We start from the raw sequence: 19,896 nt of genomic DNA, 5'->3' as shown, positions 1-19,896 counted from the left end.
AAAGACTAGGTACATCTGGGACAGATCATCACCAGTCACATTTTTGCAATGAATTTAGAGACAACAACTCATCTAATATGTACGTCTTTGGACCGTCTGAGGAATTACCGAAACAGGTCATTCACTCACACAGATTAGATTATTAAAACGATATATAGGAAAAACCCCAAACCTGAATTTGAACAAGAGATTCAGTTGTGAGGTGGGAGTGCTAACCACTACACCATAATTATATAAATACATATTTTCTGTCATATACTTACACACACAAAACCAGGGCTTGAGACATGTTTGTAAAGTGGAGTGACCTTTGCACAGGCTGTGAAAATCCCAGTGGAGAATAAATAGAAACAGTTCTCCCATGTGCTTTACAGGAACTTACCTATTTCAAAACTTTAACAATGAAAAGGTGTGACAAAGTGCTCTACACTGAGTTTGTACCCTTAAAACACATTTCACGGAAGAGTTCAGGAAGAATTCCTGATAAGGATGAAACTGAGCCTCCACAGCTTCAAAGGGTTGTGTAAGAGTTCCAGATACAGTTCTGTGTAGGTGCAGACTTGACTTATCAAATATCCTGAAGTTTAAACCACAACAACAACATAATGGTTGAGATTCTTCCACCTCTTCCCCAATAACACCAGTTGGGATTTTTTGTGATATATATATATATTTAAAAAAAGTTTATTATTATAGATGTCCAGACATGTCTTATACATGAAGAGTTCAAATGTACAGAAAGAGCAACAATCATTTAATATATTTACATTACAGTTCTACTTCAAATGTCAGTGCATTTGCTTAACATGATTACAAAGTAGATTCAATACCATTTAGATTCCATTTATCACCGACAGTAACAAGGAAAAGCACAAAAAAAATGCTTCACTGACAAAACTGACAGATCATTACATTTCTGAATACATTTTACTGCAAAACAGTTCCAAGAGCCAATATATCAAACCCCTTCGTATAAGTATTTCAGACAAGTTTATAAAGGTAAAAGCTGTCCTGTGAAGTCTTTAAAAGAGGAGATCTCAAGGGGCAGACTGGGCTGAGCTGACCAGGGTTCAGAATCTTTTGAGCATTTTGTCTTGCTTTCCTGTGCAACATAAAAACAAAGCATTCCAAAATATGAGTGAGTGTGGATACCCTTGTTACAAGGGAAATACTAGGCAACTTTACAAGTCTTCTAAATGGCCAAATGTCCTGCAATGGCTTAAGCGTTACAGTGGTCAAGCAACCACTCTGATCAAGCTTCATGAGCTTTAAGCAGCCTATCTTCTACTAAGCAATTTATGTTGCTGACATACTTGCGTTACAAATCACTGGACTACTTATGCTCCGAATGACTTACTATGCCTGTGAGAATTATGATTTAGGGAGCTCCTTAATGTAAACTGTTCGTTAAAGTATATATCTGCTGGAAGCGATAAAATAAAGCTATCCCTGAAATTTGGTGAGAAAATCATCATGCCATCAGTTTCTACAGCTCTTAAAGTAATCGACTGAATGCCCTTTGTAAATGATTAAGGACTGGTGCCATTAAATGTGACTCTTTTTGTCATCGTAAGTACTAGCACGGCTTGCTATGTAAGCAGCATGTGTCCTCCAGCGGTGTGTACCATCACTGCTTCTTAAGTAGCTCTTCCCAATATCTAATAAATTTCTCTAAAGTTCTATATACCTTCTCAAATATGGTATTTAGAACAAAGTGCAAAAAATAACAGTATTATATCAGAGGGGGAAGAAAAGGGGAGAAAAAGTTGGGACATTCAGATCTTGTTTGCGTATTATTGATAGGCTTCCCTTTTGTCCTTATAAGGTAAAAGCTTCCTTCTGGTACTCTGCACTATTAAAAGCTTGGCTCCCTCTGCTGGAGAAATTGAGCAACGTTGCCCTACTACATCTCATCGGAGCGGTGTTGCTGTAATATGACCGACGGAGGGCTCCGCTCTATCCAGTTCTCCTTAGTTCCTGTGACCTCATAGGCCACAGCAGAGGCCACCACGCCATCGATGGCTCCTTCCTGTAAGGCTCCCACGCCTCCGGTCGATCCTGGCTGCATGTCAGCTGCCTGGGCTGGCCCGGGGAAGTCCGCCGAAGAGTTGCTGTTGACGCCGGTTTCCGAGTTGGGCTGCTCCACCCTTTGGTAGTCAGGGGTGTGGTTGTTCTGGCCTCCTGCAAAGATTGCTTTCACGTTCTCCACCTCTGCTGGACTGACTAAGAGAAGTTCCTCCTCTTCAGGCTCAAGGTAGGAAATAGCATCTGTGCTCTCCTGTGGCAGAGAGCGCAAGGTCCGGGAGATAACTGCAACAAGAAACAAATAAATGAGTCACACTACTGAAAAAGGAGATTGCTCATTGATGATCACGCTCCAAATAAAACCAAACAGAACTGCACTGGCAACCTCTACTTTTCACTTGAAGATCTAATATAGTATTGCAGCAGTGTCCACGAGCAGAGACAAAGCAGACCCACAGATTTGATAAAGACAATGAGGGTGTAGATGCAGAAATGTATTTAGGCAGTACTAATGCCAATTTCACACCAAAAACTTGTTATGTCCATTTTGGAGACAAGTCCAAGTCAGTGATTCTGCAGCATTTGCCAAATTTGATATTAACAGCTGCCCCGGACCGCCTGAGTCAAACAATATTTGTTAAAGGATGCAGAGCGTAATATTTAGCACTCTTGGCTCTTAGCAAGATGGCCAGTGTTTAGAGACGAGGTTGGGTCCCATGTTTACCGTCTGTGTGCATGGCTTTTTGCTGTGTACTCATGTTTGCTCACACAGTTCAGAACATACATTTGAGGCTAAATGAAATTGTCAGTGGGTGGCATTGTCTACGTTTCTGTATGTGATCCTAAATTGGATAAAGCGGGGTAAAGGATGAATTAATGGCAATATTTGTTCAGTTTTGAGACTCGAACGTCGATCGATAAAAAACTCAGTATGTCAAGAATTTAGTTGCAATGTTGAATATAAAGTCATTTACATTTTGAACTAAAAATAGGTCATTTAATCCTTTATCCTAGAGGGAAAGAGCGACTGACACAACACTGGTATGTAACACAGATGTATAATTTTACCGTCTACATCATTGGATTATTTTCAGCATCATTTTTCCTCTTAAAATTCGAAAGATTTAGTTTTTCTCTTCTGTTCACTGTGGTCATAATCAACTATTCCAGCCAGAAAACTCAACAAAACACAGCTCTGTGTTTGTTTTAAAGGGAACTTACTGGAAGAGGGTGTGTACAGTTCCTTCTGTTCAGAGCTCCGGCCAAACGGATTGACTGACGGGAAGATGATGAGACAGAAGGACAGCAGGAACACCTGGAGGGCAAACAGGAGAGACAAGTGAGGAATGACAAACAGCTTACCACTTCCTATACAAACAGTAATCAGTGGAGGAAAGTAAAAAATACTACGACAGTGGAGAAATTTACCATGACACATGTGCTGGTGGTGCTGGCCTTCATGGTTGATATCTTCACCATCGCCTGCAGTTTTTTCAGCTGCTCTATTAAAGAGCTGGAAGAACAGGATTGAAACGGATATTCACTACACGTGAAAAGATTCTCAAACATGACTGCAATGTAAATGATTGCACAACCAAACACATGCACAGTATGGCAGATGTCTTACATGTTCTGTTTCTGGAGCATTTGGACTTTCTTCTGGAGTTCCAGGTTGTGTGCCGTGCAGATTGCGACCCTAAAGTGGACAATGACTCAGATGATCAAAATCTTAATAGATACTCAAAACTATTGAAAAGGCATGTAAAATTGCTAATCAGCATGAATGAAGAGAAAACAATAAGGCACTGCAAGTAAGGCTAATTCAAATAAATCAAACTCGAATATTCGTCAAAAGTCGGTAAAGCTACATAAGTAAACACTCCAGGCTACAGTATCTAAGACACATTAGGCACATCAACATTAATCTAATTTTTTTTTTTTTTCTTAGGAGCAGTCATCTATAACCATGTCTTTGTCTCACCTTTTCCACAACTTCACTGCAACAATATGTAGATGAATAAAATACATTAAAAAAAATGTTTTTTTGTTCATCTCAGATGTTAATGTGCAACATTTTAATCTCAAGTGGGAATATTTGTGTGATTTCTTCTTACACATTCACTGCTGCTTCATATTCATGATACTGCTGTATTCCATTTTCAATACTTCCTTAGGAACAAGAAACATACCTGCCTCAGCTTTGCTGTATTTACCCATATCTTGTAGATGAAGTCATATTTTTATATATGCCTTCTTCTATATTTGAATTGACCAAACATCATGGCACTTGCCAATTCTGAACTTCATTAGTTGAGTGCAATGTATAGAAAATACAACATAACACGTGTATGCAAGGAAATGTATTTAGCATGGAGACTGTGTTTTTTTTAATGCATCAATTCCCTTCATCTCACCTGTTTTCCAGTCCGTCAACATACACCTTCTTCTTCTTGCGGCTCTCCTGAGCAGACTGCTTGTTGCGGATCTTCCTGCGGACTCTCTTCAGAGTCCTCTCTTCTGCCTGTTTCAGAGTCACGTCACAATGTTGAGATGGCAGGTGATGAAATACGTAAAGAACAGCACAGTTCAACATTAACCATCAAACCCATAATTGCAGGGAAATTCTCTAACAAACCTAAAGAGAAAGCATCAATCAATCAACACATAAGCAGAACTAACCTTTATGTTTATATTTGTCTTTGCATTCGAGTTGTTTTACAGCGATAGTCATTAAGGTAGCATTTGTGTAGTTTTCTCTTAAAGTCACATTCAGTTATTATACTCTTTCATAGTATTCAGACCCGAGGAGTAGCAGGGTTGATTTTACATGATTACACCGTTATAATGTATCAATAAATAAAAAGATCGGTTCACGTTAACTGAAAATTACCTTTGTGAGAGGCATGTGTGTGGGAATTGTTGCTCCTTCTTTTGCCAAAAGTCGCTTCTCTTCCTCAGTGAGCACAATCTCTTTAAACTGGAACTAGAGTGAGGAAGAGGAAAAAAAACAGCTGTAGTTTAAGAAGAAAACACATTTATAAGCATCTCAGCTACAACATATGTCTGACAATACCAGTAGGCAAACAAAATCTCTGTGAAGTTGCTAAAGAACAGTTAAAGAAACTGACCTGGTCTGTAAGGTTGCTCTCAGTTGAATCCTCCATTGTGTCCTCAATGGCCAAAGTGCAAGGTAGCTCAGTGGTGATGTCTTCCTCCTCCATTTCCTCACTGACCAGATCATCTGTCCAAAAAAAAAAAAAAAAACTAAATGAGCTATGCTGGATAGATATGTACAAACTGAAGTTCGCGTTAACAAGAGCACAGACCTAGATCAATGAAGACGTCTGTATCTGGCTTCTCTGCCCTCACACTCTGCAGCATGTCCAGGTCCATGTCTCTGCCCTGCAGCAGCGAGTAGCTGTGATCTGCTTGAACTGTTAAGGCTTCGAGGCTCTCCGTCTGTAGTTCTCCAGAGGTCAGGGCAGGGTCGGAGTGCACCGGGCTGGGCTGAGAATAACTGGGGCTGGGAACCACATCACTTTCACTGCCCTGGGGACTCGGGCATCCCGCAAGATTGTTGTGGCCGGCCCCAGAGCTGCTGTCGTCAGAGATGCCGCTGTCACTGCCCAGTGGAGAATGAGAGGGACAGATGGCCTCTGTGTGGTCATCCCCATCCAACAGGCTGGACAGAAAGTCCTCGGTGTCCATCCCAGTCAGCATCTGGGAGACAAAGAGGCAAATGTTAAATTCTGAAACACACACACACACACACACACACACACACACACACACACACACACACACACACACACACACACACACACACACACACACACACACACACACACACACACACACACACACACACACACACACACACACACACACACACACGAAATCTTACCTCTTGCTCTGAGAGCCAGGATTCAATGAGTCCATTCCCGTCAGGGAAAAACGGCTCAGTCGATCCATCCTCTCCACCTTGGAACAGCAAGCCTAACAGGTCAGCTCCATCCATGTCGGGAAGGTCCTCAGTGACTGACATCTGGAGGAAAGCAATACACACCACAGCATGTTAAATACTAGAACAGGAGAAAGGTTCTCTATTATCATGTTGATGTGATGTCACTGCCAAGATAATGCTGGATGGAAGTTAGTGATGGAAGTTAAATGCTTTTGGCATCATAGACTTCTGTTTTTGGTTAAAGTGCAAATATTTTTTTTTTCCACCCAATACAGTTGAGAAAACTGGGAACAAGATATTGATCTCAGCTGAGTGAGTGATGACCTAATTGTTGAAAAAGTGATTGTATTCTCTTTTTATGTGGGGTCACAGACCATTTCCTAGAACTGTTAAAAGACTGTCAAAATTAAGGGCGTACTCAGTTACAACTTGAGATTTAAATTGAATAGCTTTATTGACATTATATGTCAAATATAATGAAATTATATGTGTTGCTCACTTTGTGCATCAATATGAAATGTAAAAAAAAAAAAATTACTCATAAGACAAACTATAAGGTAACGTGAAACAGAATTGCATGTGACTGAGATATCAAAACATGAATGTCCGCTTAATGATTATTTAATGATCTGATGGCCGAAAGATGATAATAATAATAATAATAATAATAAAAACAACAGTTGGGTAATCTGGATGTGCAGGCCATTATCGAGCTGTAGTGTTTGCCAGAAGGCATCAGTTCAAACAGGTGATGATCTGAGTGGGAGGATGGATGTGGTCCTTCTCAGCAATCCATCTGGTGCTGGAACCCCCCCCCCCCCCATGCCTGAGGTGAACTGATTTCAGATCATCTGACCAAAATGAACTACAAACATCTCAACATTCTGGGGCATCATATCTCAGACATGCAGTACATATACAAGTATGTACCATATCACTGTTTTGCCCTCAGTATCACATTGACATTGAACTGCAGACAATAACAGTAGGACAAAAGGATGTGGGGGAGTAAATGGGGGATGGTCCTGCTTCAGTGTCTGATTCTGCTGCAGCTCAATAGTGTGCAATGCTTCCATGTGGGGGCTGTAGGCACACGTGCAAAAGCGCTACTACTGCATATTAGTGACCACGATATTCAACAAATATGATAATAACCGCCAATAACCTCATCTCAAGGTGCTATCTCCACGTCTGAGTCCTCCAGCCTTACATTGCATCAGTCTAAACATGACTTCATCGTCTGGCAGGCCACGCCCCCTCCATGCCTTTGTCACGAGATCTCCATAAGATATCAAGTGTCAAAACAAATAATATTTTACACTCTTTGGTTTACAGCAGGAAACTTGCATTTCTATGCAGTGCTTTTTGCTGCGGTTCTAAACAGTGGAATCGAGTCTGCATGCAGCGGGGCGTTTAAAGAATTTGAGCGATAGCTTGCAGAAATACCGCAAGACGACGAAATGACCTAATTAAGACTTTAAGAAAGGAAATAGCACAAACTGAGTGTCTCACGAGTTTTTGTTTTTTGTCCAACTCGATCAAAGGCATATCTGCATTATTGTCGTTATTAATATGAACAATAGTGGAAATGTTCCAGGCCAGCCCTCACGTTCGCTTCATAAAACTGCCAAAATGTGTACTTGTTGAGGGTGTGGTCCCTCGAGTCACTCAAAACGCTAAAAGAAAACGTTAAACTCAGCGGATTCCGCTTAGATTTCTTACCGTTTTGATGACAGGACACTCAATAACATTGAAGTAAGTGCGTCTGGGCGTCTTTTGGTTTGTGGACTCAGCTTTCCTCCTACTGCTTCCGTCACAGCGCTTCCTCCAGAAACCACCTTCCAACGCGGCAGAAACTGCGTCATCACGTACAAGCGGAAAGGAAAACGTGCTGGTTTTCAGGGGGATTCTGGGAAATGTAGTTCTGATGGTCTTCCGCACACGTCAAAATATGTTCCAGCCACAAGCGACTAAACAATAAAACAAAAAGGAAATATTTTAATGTATATGCAATAAATCCAAATAATATGGAAGTTTAGTTTCAGTCAATTGTGGTGAAATATTTTTTTTCCACTGAGCCTTCCGTGCACATATAAGAAAAAAAATCAAAATAGATATATAAGCATATATACATTCTATAGGCTGTTGCATGGTGGAGACAGCAGTTAATTATTTTGCCTCACAGTGACATTGCCATGGGTTTGAACACCAGCTGGGCTATTCTGTGTGGAGTTTGCATGTTCTCCTCGTGTGTGCATGGGTTTTAACTGTGAGGTTAACTGGTGACCCTAAATTGCCCCTAGGTGTGAATGTGAGCGAGCGTTGATGAACTGGCGACCTGTCAATTTGTATCCTGCCCTTGTTCATAGTAAGCTCGACTCCAGCACCCCACAACAGTGCACAGGCTAAAGCAGTACAGGAGATGGATGGATTTTGGATGTACTCTATACAAGTTCCATCCGTGATATTGCACAGTGGACTTGCTAAGTTTTTACACATCAACATTTAAGTGTAATTTAAGATATGCTGTATTGTTTGATGGGCAGTATAACGTTTCTTTTCTTATACAACAAGGCATATATTGAATGAGATCATGTTTCTTTACCATCAGGTATTCATGAATAATGAACACCAGACAGGATCATGATGGAGACTGGTGTTGGTCTGAAATAAGAAGTTTTTTCAGTCTTATAGGCCTTGAACATATGTACTCTGAGATGGGAAGAATGTAAAAATATGATGAAAGGTGTGATAAGAGCCAGTAATTAAATTGCAAGACTTTCTAACAGGTTTAAGGCAGCCATTGTGAGAAGAAACTGTGATTAGGATCTTCGCAAAGCTGCTCTCATGCAGGAATCTAGGGTTGGACGCTCTACAGTTCCTAAATCATCACATTGCATCATGTTTGCATTGCATCAGCTATTGTGATGGAATATGAAAGTCTGACTCAGTGTTGAGATGACTGCAGTAATTGATGTTAAATAAATATACCTACCAAGGCTGTATAATAATAAACAACAATAACATGGAAATCTCCTTTATTCAATATTTTAAGCCCATTCAGCAGCATGGCCATGGCGTCACATGATTGCTGACTGAATCAGTCACACTGTCTCAATCAAAAACTGAATATGGATTTTTCCACATGAATCATTACCTCTGGTTGTTTTTGTTGTAGTACACATAGCTTAAGGCCATTCAGCTTCCTCAGGCCACAATCAAAGTAAAGAGGTCAGTGTGGTCATTTAGATCTACATCACAGGAGATGTGGGACCTCTATATCGTCACAAACAATATTGATTACAATGAAACCACCTGATGCGATTTCACAACAGTTAAAAAAAAATTCCTAAGGCATCAAAGACAAGTGCATTTAAACAATATAGACACACATTTTATGTACTGACTGCATGTTTCATCCCTTTACCATCTCAATATGATGTGGTATATTTAAAATTCCTGAAAATATATGCTACATTTCTCAATGTTGTTACAACACAACTTAGCAAAGAACAGATATGAAATATAAATGTCTGCTCTACATGACTTATATAATATCCACTCTCAAATGCTTTCTTATCATCAAAATAAATTACCCTTTTGGATCAATCCGGAAGATTTGCCAGCATACTAAAGCAGAGATGTCAAACGTATGGCCTGTAGGTCAAAACCAACCTGCCATCAGGTCTATTGTGGCTCAGACAATGACCTAGTAAAGTGTATTAATGTTAATGACATTGATTGAAATTCTTCAACCAATGTAACTGCTGTTTTTAAATTTTTTCAATGATGGCTGGTTTAGTCTGGAATTAATTTTAGCAGTACTATCAGGAAAGTAAGTCTGGACTGCACTATATCACCCCACTGAGGTGTTATGAAGCACGTTAGTGAGAATAACATATTGTATGTCATCTGTGTACACTGCCAGTACCATGAGGAAGGAAATACATGTTAGATATGGGAGTAATTGGAGAAACTGGATGTTGTCCATCATTTACTTTTATAGGAATTTGCCAATTATTGTTTAAATCCAGCACTGGTGTTGTTTTGAACATCACATCATTTGTTTTTGTGTTTCTTCTGATACTTGTTGTGGCAGAAGTTACACTGTGTTGTATTGAGATGGTGGTCATGATATTTCTGAAGATGAACTTGTGTGGCCTGTGGTTGCTTGAGTGGGACCCTCTTTCTTTACAGACCACAGATTTTAAATGCTGATCAATGATATTGGCCATCTGAAGCGGTCAAAACTACTGTGTATAGCTGCCAGCACTGGAAGAGAGTGAAAGATCAGAGGCAGAAAGTTACCTTATTGCCAACAAATAAGTAAAAAGGTATCAATGTAGTCTGTTTCACAATGTAATCATGCTCCTTTCCACTGCAAGTTAAAGGGACAATGTTGTGTTTAGTTCAAGGTCACTATATATTCCAATATTTTACTGGTCCAGCCCACTTGAAATCAAATATGACCACATATGTGGCCCTTAAAATGAGTGTCACACCCATGTAGTAAAGTCAAAAATGTCTTTTTTTAAACAGCTGAGTGCAATTATAATATATACCCTAATTTTAATTCATACAACTGGGTTGAAAAGTAAATTTTCCCCCAGAAAATCTAATGTAATTCATGCAGTCTCCTCTCAGACTTTGAATGAAGATACTATAATTAGTCTATGAATCTCCAGTGTGAAGCCAGGAGTTTTGTCACAGAATCACACATAGTTTAGAAGTGTGCCGTAAACTTCGGTATACTTTTAGCCGTTCCTTTTTACTTTTCTTTGTTGGTCCAACTGCTGGTGTGACGGCGGGTATGCTGTCAGTGACCCGTTTCCTGTGAGCACGATGGAGCAGTATCCGATAAACTCCAGTGATGGAGCTCCTGCAGTCCTTCCCCTGGTTATTGACGATGTGTTCTGAGGTGATTCCCAGTGTCTCCAGTGCCGCTTTGACCTCTACCTCCTCCTCCGGGAGTTCAGATGGTTCATTCTCTGCCAGGTGTGATGGGTCAAGTTTAAATGGCTCCATGGCACGAGGGAAGTCGACAGGGAGCAGCCACTCACAACCCATCATCTGCTCCACCGTGCAGCGGTCAGTTGGTATCGGCTGCAGAATCCCCCTGATCAGCCTTTGGCATGCGTCGGGCATCCAGGAGGGCAGGACGTAGGCCCCCTCCATGATGCATCGCTTCAGTTTGGCGACAGTGTCTGCCCTGAATGGCATGGTGCCATTCACCATGAAGAACAGCATCACACCCAAGGCCCAGATGTCCACAAAGATGCCGACGTAATGCTCGTCGCGAAAGAGTTCTGGCGCGGCATAAGGCGGTGAACCACAGAACGTGTTGAGCGTCTCGTCACGACGACTCAGTGTGCTGAAGCCAAAGTCCCCCACTTTGACGCAAAAGCTACTGGTGTAGAAGACGTTTTCTGCCTTCAAGTCACGGTGGATGATGTTGTTTTCATGCTGTGAAAGATGTAAGGAAAATCTTAAAAATGTGATGGGAGAATAGAAAAAGCAATTTAGCTGAATCTGTATTTACACATCATAGATCCTTCACTTCTCACAGTTTGTTATAATCTAAGAAATGACAATGTGCATAGAATACAGCAGGGTTAAGGGCCTCAAAACTGTTAGAAGAAACATGTTTAGACAAGATGCTGATGAGACTTAAATATGTTGCAGCAGCCACTGTTGTGTTTGGTAGAAAGTTGACTGACTGATTGATTGACTTACTGATTGATGCACACAATTCTACTTGTAAATACTTAACTTATTCAAAGTCAAATTTAAAAACAAATCACCAATACTGCTTCCAAAAGTATTCTGGGAATAATACATTTCAGTAATACTGCTGGTGGGGAGGGGGTTTAAGAGCTGGGGTAGGCCTCAGCATTACACACTGCCTTTTCCTTTCCTTTACCATGTGTTTGACAGCGGAGAGGATCTGAGCAAAGACAATCTTGCTGTCTGTGTCAGAAAGTTTCCCTTCTGTAGTAATCTTGGTGTAGAGCTCCCCTCCTCCAGCATACTCCATCACCAGGTGTAACCGTGACAAAGTCTCCACCACCTAAAACAAAATAAAACAAATATGTGAGCAACACCTTAATGCCTTATAAATAGAAACACCAGATTAGCAGCACTTTGTGATAAAGTTAATCTAAAAGATGGAGAAGAAAGCTCGTCAAATAAGAGTCAAACCTCATAGAGGCGGATGATATTGGGATGATGTAGTTTCTCCATGCTAGAAATCTCTCTGGACAGCAGCCTCTGGGTCTTCTGATCCAACTTGGTTTTGTCCAAAATTTTTATGGCTACTTTGTCTGGTGATGCCAAGAAAGGAATTTACAGACAGCTAGTTATATACAGTAGGTCATCTAAAATAAAGAAAGATAATTTACTTGTTCTTATAGATGAAAAAAACATAAAATAAGCATATTTCTGTGGCATTAACATGGCCGTGTTTGTCTGGGATCACCTTTTAAACTAAGAGTCGACCCTGAAGCTAACAAGACTGACAGTCGTCGATAGTTAATTTGATGGAGGATTAGTTGCCCCGTGAAAGGAAAGCACCTTTCCTGATTATCTTCTCTCTGGGGATCTATTTTCACCTTTAGACCAAATGCGAAAAGAAGAAGAAGAAAAAAAATAAAACAGGTTCTCAGAATCAGGGAAAATTTTCCTTTTTTTCCCTAAATACCCTTTTTAAACACAAGAGAAACAAATGATTTCTAGAAAGTGAGCACTTAAAAAAAAATCTCAATATTTTACAAGTATAAAATTTGAATAGCACAAATATCAGCTGTATCCTTTGAATGATTCATACACCACATTAAACTCAGGTAACTAAATCCTGAAAACTTGCTGAGAAGCAAAATGGTGTTGAGATATCTAATTGTGCTTCAGTATGCATTATTAAGGTTGGCATTAGGCTCCTGTTCAGTGACAGTGACATAGCTTTCAATAGGAACATTCAATATGCATTGCAGCTCATACTGTTTTTGACTTGATAGCGCACACACACACACACGCTCACACTCACTTTCCTCCATCTCTCTTTAGCCTTTGATGAGGCATGCAGCAATTTTAGCCGTCGCTAAGGAAACTGTAGATCTCTAATCAATCCATCTGCTCAAGGGCAGCCGACAATCTGTCTCTTTGTGGCTGAATCAGCCCACTTGGTCAAGCAGGCACACATGGCCTTGTTAGTGAGTTGGTACAAAGAAAAATTTATGTTGCGGTTCATTAAAAAAAAAAAAAACAACTGTTTATCAGACAACTTATCACGCAAATGTAATGCTGAATGTGACATTGGATTTTTTTTCCGCACTGTCAATTTAGTCAAACTACTCATAAGGCTTCACCTTTGGTGAGCGCGTGAATTCCGAGTTTGACATGGGAGAAATTGCCACAACCGATCTCTCCACGAATTTTGTAGAAGCCGATCCTTCTGCCAACCGTGAGCTCTCGAACCACCCTATCAGCACAGTACGAAAGAGAAAATGTTTACTGTAATGGAGCCATAACACACACAATAAAAACATTTATGGAACAGTGATGACAATATCAATTATAACAAAGAAGTTTTTTTTTTTTTTTTTTTAACCTTACCTTTCGTCCTGGCACATATCCAGGTTCAGCCTTTCCAGTGGAGTGAGGCGGCGGACAGTGGCGCCCTCGTCATCTGTGTTGATGTCGGAGCTGTCCTGGCGGGTGGAGCGAGAGTACCTTTGGCTGGCACCCACAGCTGTCCCTCCGATGGAGCCACTGATCGATTCTCCGATAGACTCCCCAGTCTCCACCCCTGAAACTGAGCTGGTCCCTGAGGTGCCTGCTGCCCCTGACCCTTTGGAGCCTGCTGCCCCAGGATCAGCCCCTTCTGGGGTACTTTCAGCAGGGCAGACAGCCGTCATCCTGCAAGGAACCCCCAGGGTGCAGCCGAATTAACTCATAGCTGAGAGATGCAGGGCTGGAAGCACAGAAACAAAAATTCATCAATTTGGTTCTGATGCAGTACATAGTTCAAGACAGTGTGTTACTCAACAACATACAGTCGTAGGCACTATTTAGTATGTGATGCTAAACAAGGCAAAAGTCCAAAAATAACCTGATAGAAGCAAAAATAAATATATTTGGTGCTGCTTCTCTTAAACTTGTTTTAGATATTACAAATGCATTTTAATATTTTTACAATAGTTTTTCCAAAGATTTTTTTTGACATTTTTACAATAACAGAGGAAATAGTTTCTTCTTGATGCTAACAAAGAGTAGAAAATAATGTTCACAGTATGAAACACAAATGCAAAAGGTCATTCATGATCCTTCAACATAAACATTTTACTGACTTAAATGATCAAGTATTCAGAGTAAAAGCTAATTTGCTCTGAAACTTGACTTACCTTCATAAGTTCGAGCCATTTAGGAGGTAAATCCCATCAGTGTCTTTGCCCAAAGAACAGAACTATTTAGTAAACCGAGTCAATAAACCAATGGTATGTGATTTAGCCTAAATAGGACATAATGCACAAGTTTTGCTCCATTCAAAATGTCCCACATCTGCTGCAGCTGAGACTGTCCTCACACCAGTGGAACGTCATAGTCAGCAGGTCAGCTGTAGCTTGAAGCCGTCTCGTTGCATCTTAAGAATTTCTACTGGTTGTTGCTTTCGGTTTCCTCACATCGAGCTTCAAGAAGGCGTAGACGTGGCGAACACACAGGTCAGATAGACCATGTGTCACCGGATGCATGTTCACTGCTGTCGCCTACTGACGAGATCTGCTGGAGCTTTAATGGACCCTTCTGAGTCCCCAGGGTATAAATAGACCACGGGGTGAGGAGGAGGGAAGAGGGGCTGGATGGGGGGCGTTTGAACAGATGATAGTGTCAGGGTCCAGCCATTATGTTCTCAATGAGACAACCTGGAAGAAAAAAAACCAAAACAAAACACATACAAACATAAACATTTTTGCATACGAAAATTCACTTGTTACATGTTCATGTTTCAGAATGGTGAGCATTTTATCTGCAATAAAGCAATTAGTGAAACCAGTGTTTCAGCATCCACATTAAAGTGTTCAAATGTAAAGGTTAACACAATTGTGCCCGTGCAGTATTAAAACGAGTATCTTTTGAAATCTTACTTAATTATCCTACTCCAAGTGCAGCTCAAGCTGATGTTGCCATGAGAACCAAGGAAAACAAATCAGAGCTCCCATTGCTCCCTGAGAAAACAAGGAAACTTACATCACACAAACTATGCCTGCGTCACTTTAAATTGCCTAGTAAGCGCAACCACCATGTGTGTTTGTGTGTGCATGTGAGATTGTATAAGAGTAAGTAGGTGATAATTCCATGCTGCTTTGAGGACAAAGTTCTAACAATGCCCCATGAGAGGAAAAAGAAAAACATCAAAATGATGCAAAAATGAGTTGTATGATTGCTATGACTAAAACTGTGAGCCAGAAGATGATAATTTTGAATCAAGGCTACAGATGGTTAACTCATTGTAACAAGGTGCATTCATAGAGGGACACTCTCATTTGTCCCTATGTTAAAATGAATTAGTCTATATTAAAACCTTACGAGGAAATCAAAGCTATTCTCTTTTGTGAGGCCTCCCAGCCTTCAAACGCCTTCCTGTCATCACACCATGAATATCTACGCATTGATCTCAGGCGGCCTAAAAAGACTTGCGAACAGAAAAAAGGCCTCCACTTTAAAGCACAAAGCAACACACATTGATTAGTCGTCTTTTATGTGTGTAAATAAGACTAAAAGGACATTTGTGCACGGAATAAAAAGTTCAATGGTAAGAGGGGAGGAAGGAGCACTCTGAGACCGTACAAACAAGACAATGTATTTTTCAGTGAGAGTAATATTCGGTTAAACATTTTCTTAGGATCTGTTAAACACAAATATGTCTCAACCATTAGTGCCTTCATTTTTTTTTAACCAGAATATTAAGGTACTATGCCAGAGCAACACCTACCAAGGCTCAGCAAAACTATTTGGAAAAAGTAAGTGGACCCTCTGATCAAAACACAAGAATAGGTTAAAAGTATTTTTGGACTCCTTTTACTGACAATGAAACCTGGTTGCTTAGTGATGGACACTCAGTGTCTGTTTTCCTCAGGCTGAGGATTAGACATTAACCAGCACTGAGTGCAAAAGAAGAGAGCAGACAGTATTTTAATGACACTTACATAGAGCTTCAATCAGGCAGAAAATACTCACATTAATTGCATGAATAAGATGGCCAATCCATATAAAAGCACACTAACATAGATACACGTGGACCTTGAAGAAAAAGCACTCCGCTGGAAGAAGGAAAGACCGATTGTTCAAAAAGGGGGCCTGCGGGGTTTGTACTCTTTGTTTTCCTCTCACGGTTCAAAAACATGTTTTAAGAGGCTCTCAGCATGATTTACTAACAAAGTGTGAGAAATTACATGCTCAAGCAAGTAGATTGCACTTTCAGTTTGTGAGCATGAACATGATCAGCTGATAATAACACCACGAACAGCAGTATTCAAATGATGGATTTGCATGCAATAGACCCCACATACAAAACATCCAGTTGGGATGGTGTTTTTCCTGATGCTCATTCACTTGCATTCACTATGAAGTCATTACATGGTGTGCTAAGGACCTCCAAGCATGAAATGAAATGTGACATGACTGAGTAATAAAAGAACACAGTATGGAAAATAATTGTCAAAGCTGTCAGAAAAAGATGAGCAACAGAGTAACTGGACGAAGAAGGGGTACAATGCATAAAATATCTTACAATTGACTGGGTGCACTGAGGTTCGAGTCCTACAGAGGCTCAAAATAACACTATATCCATTAAGTATGCTTGATTTCATGAATATGGAATATACCATATCACAATATTCTGAGCTGAGTTTATGGAGACAGATCAATGCACAATGTGTAATAGGGTTCCTCATAAAATGTTTGTTTGGATCGATTTTTAACATTTTGAACGATCAAGGCATAAATTGACTCAATCTGTCACATGAATTCTGCTGTTATTGTGCGAAGAGAACTCCTCGTAGCTTTTTTTTTTAGAGCTCAACTTTACCGTGTGTGTCTCAAAATTGAATATTAACTGTTACTTTGTATCCTATTCAATATTTTGTCTGACTCCATGAGCCTATTTTACATTTTACTTGAAATTCTGCTATTATGTTTGAAGTACATTTGTCTGTCAGTTATTGCTATTGTGTACTCATTGGAGTTATTGTTCCTTGAATAATGTGTGTATGTTTATTCTCAAATTGTTTTGTTTTCATTGCAGTTCTATTTTTTCATAGCAATTTGCTAACATTGATTTAAAAGGTGTTAAATTGACCTTAAAATGAGTGTAAACCAATTGTTTCATAAAAAACTGTTGAGCACTTGTACAACCTTAAATATGAACAGGAAAATCTGTAAACTGCAGAGTCTGTTATTGGACAAGCCTGTGTTTTAAACTGTACTCTGCTTCAATGTACAGTTTTACTTTGTACAGATTAAGAAAATCCCAACAGATTTTGCATCACATTATAGAAATATCCATTGCAGTTCCCTGATGGTAAAATTAACAAGTTGTCCACAAAAGTCACAAATATTAAAAAAAACATTTTAGTGACTTGCATTCAGTCCAGTCCTTTGTTTCTTATATATAAAACTCATATCAGTATATAGTGATCACGGATATGTCAATGAGTCTGCAAACAGCTCTTAATGAGCAAACACAATTAGCTTTGTCAAGTACAGCTCTGTTCTCACTCACCAGACAGTCAATCATTTGTCTGAGAATCCCCGAGGAGAAGAGACGGGGCTTGCCCGAAGCACTTGCCTGCTGATCACTCTGCTGGCCTCAGCAGCCTCTTCACACACTCCAAACACAGAAAACATAAGAGCCCATCCACAGCAGCTGTGGATCCACGCTAACGCGCTCTTTCCATCTGTTATGTTTCCCTTCAAAAGCAAGCCTCTATGTCACGACTCAGAGAAGGTGAGCACATGGAGGAGCTGCTTCTCTGAATGAGAGAATTCTCCTCTCATTGGAAAGTCTCTAAATTTGCCTTTCATTCCAGCATTTTTTTTTTACATCTTACTCACTCTTTTCCAGGTGCATATTCATACATCTTTTCTTCAGACCAGACACGAGCACAGCCGGGTAAATCCATACACGAGTGTGCTCGTACAGCGAGATCCGCACACAAAGCTCCCCACTGTGGTAATTGAGACACACAGCTGACAGGAGTGAAAGAACTGTAACAATGAAGGACACGGGGCGCATAGGAACAGAGAGGCAGGGGCCTGTGGAATCTACGGGGCAAATATTTCACATTTCAGAAAAACCGGGCTGACCTCTTAAACTCTTTCCTTCACTCTCATGAACAAACAGTCCAAACCACACCAGCATTGGCATCTGTGTCCACTGAAGGCACAGCACAAGGAAATATTCTGGGAATGGTCATCATAAATATGGGAGCACTCTGTTCCTTTTATTCCAGCTAATGTTGTTTGTCTTTGTACATTTGTACATTAACTACTGTAGCTGCAAAAGACAAAAACTGTGATTACACAAACCTCACAACAGAACACATAATACTGTTCTGCACATCGTTGTTAGCAACACAGCCAGCTAGGTACTGTGTGTCTCTGAGGCCTGAACAAAGTTACCATGACACTGTGTGTGCAGAGAGCAAAATAACAATGCAGCAGACACCATAAATCCTGGAGCCCATGATCCAAATGGAATATCTATTTGGTCATTTATTTCTTCTAGCTTTAAAGAGCCATGTGAGTGTGCTTGTCATTCATGATCTGCAGATGAAAGAGATTTGTTTCACAGAAAGAAAAACGAAACAAAACGCCGGAAGCACACTGCTTCATTCCCCCTGACTGTTGGGTCCTCAAAAGAATTACAACTGAAGACAATGTTGTCAATAAGAAAAACACACTTTCCCAGGAAATACATTCAGGTAGATTGCTCTCATCCTGCAAAACATTACAATTCACCAACCTGATTGTCCACATCATATGGTCATCAGCTTCCTATAGTAGGGAGAAAACACATATATTATCTATGACACCTTATTTAATTGCACTTTTTTTTTTTTCAGTGGTTGTACAAGCCAGTTATTTCTTACAACGAAGTAATTTCATGATGACTTGATTTAGTGTTTCTAATGTGCATCTGTGTATATCTTTGATTGGTTTCAACTTGAACAAAACACTGAGGAAGAACTCCAATGAACATTAGATTAGTCATAAAAAAAAGATAATAACTGAAACTTCAATCTGAGTGCAACAGGTGCAGGATCAGTCCATTCGTAGCTTGGTGTCAGTGAGTTTTGCTGAATCAGAAATGGAAAAGAAGTTAATTGGACTCCTGCTGATTACCCCAAAGTGAAGCATTACACAGTGCACGTGCACCCTTTCACGCACGTGTGACACGTGCGTGAAAGGGTGGTCAAGGAAGAAAAGTTAATAACGTAATAACGACCATAACGTAATAACGACCAGTACTGTTTCAACAGAAAAAAAAAAACATGAACAAACACAAAAAAATGCATGTGTCGACAAAAAAGAATGTCTATTTTGAGTCTTAACCTCGTATGGGTAGATGATTCGAACCCTGCAATAGTGAGATTACAGTGATTCTTGACTGCCATGAATTCTACTTTAAAATAAACACAATATTTACAAGAAAAAAAACGTGCAAGTATTTGAGCAAAAGCTTATTGCCATTAACACAAAGTAATTTGTCTCCACGCATTTAACGACAGTCAACAGTTAATAATCCCCCGCAGCAGGCCGTCCACTGAGAGCATCTCTCGTCAATAACCGAGCCCTTTTAAAAACACCTCGGATGTGACCGGTGAGAATCAATCTTACATGCGGGAGCGTCTCCC

The 19,896-nt window shown here is 40.2% G+C and overlaps 2 protein-coding genes across 2 annotated transcripts; both read right to left on the bottom strand.

Moving 5' to 3' along the window:
* Positions 1–668: 668 nt before the first annotated feature.
* On the bottom strand, positions 669–7,798 carry creb3l3l (cAMP responsive element binding protein 3-like 3 like). Its single transcript, XM_080499534.1, has 10 exons — positions 7,712–7,798; positions 5,930–6,070; positions 5,352–5,745; positions 5,154–5,266; positions 4,916–5,008; positions 4,440–4,546; positions 3,653–3,721; positions 3,454–3,538; positions 3,247–3,340; positions 669–2,310 (listed from the first exon to the last, which is right to left on the bottom strand). The coding sequence occupies exons 2-10, from the start codon at positions 6,068–6,070 to the stop codon at positions 1,904–1,906; spliced, it is 1,503 nt and encodes a 500-aa protein (XP_080355660.1). The 5' UTR covers positions 7,712–7,798; the 3' UTR covers positions 669–1,903.
* Positions 7,799–10,693: 2,895 nt separating this feature from the next.
* On the bottom strand, positions 10,694–13,899 carry nim1ka (NIM1 serine/threonine protein kinase a; the record flags this gene model as incomplete). Its single annotated transcript, XM_080499881.1, has 5 exons — positions 10,694–11,452; positions 11,910–12,056; positions 12,188–12,309; positions 13,351–13,463; positions 13,598–13,899. 5 exons carry the CDS (start codon positions 13,897–13,899, stop codon positions 10,694–10,696), a joined length of 1,443 nt encoding a protein of 480 aa, XP_080356007.1.
* Positions 13,900–19,896: the final 5,997 nt, after the last annotated feature.

The sequence above is a fragment of the Blennius ocellaris genome (assembly GCF_963422515.1).
Source record: "Blennius ocellaris genome assembly, chromosome: 7".
In the NCBI taxonomy this organism is placed as follows: Eukaryota; Metazoa; Chordata; class Actinopteri; order Blenniiformes; family Blenniidae; genus Blennius; species Blennius ocellaris.
This window is presented reverse-complemented; position numbering and strand designations above follow the sequence as displayed.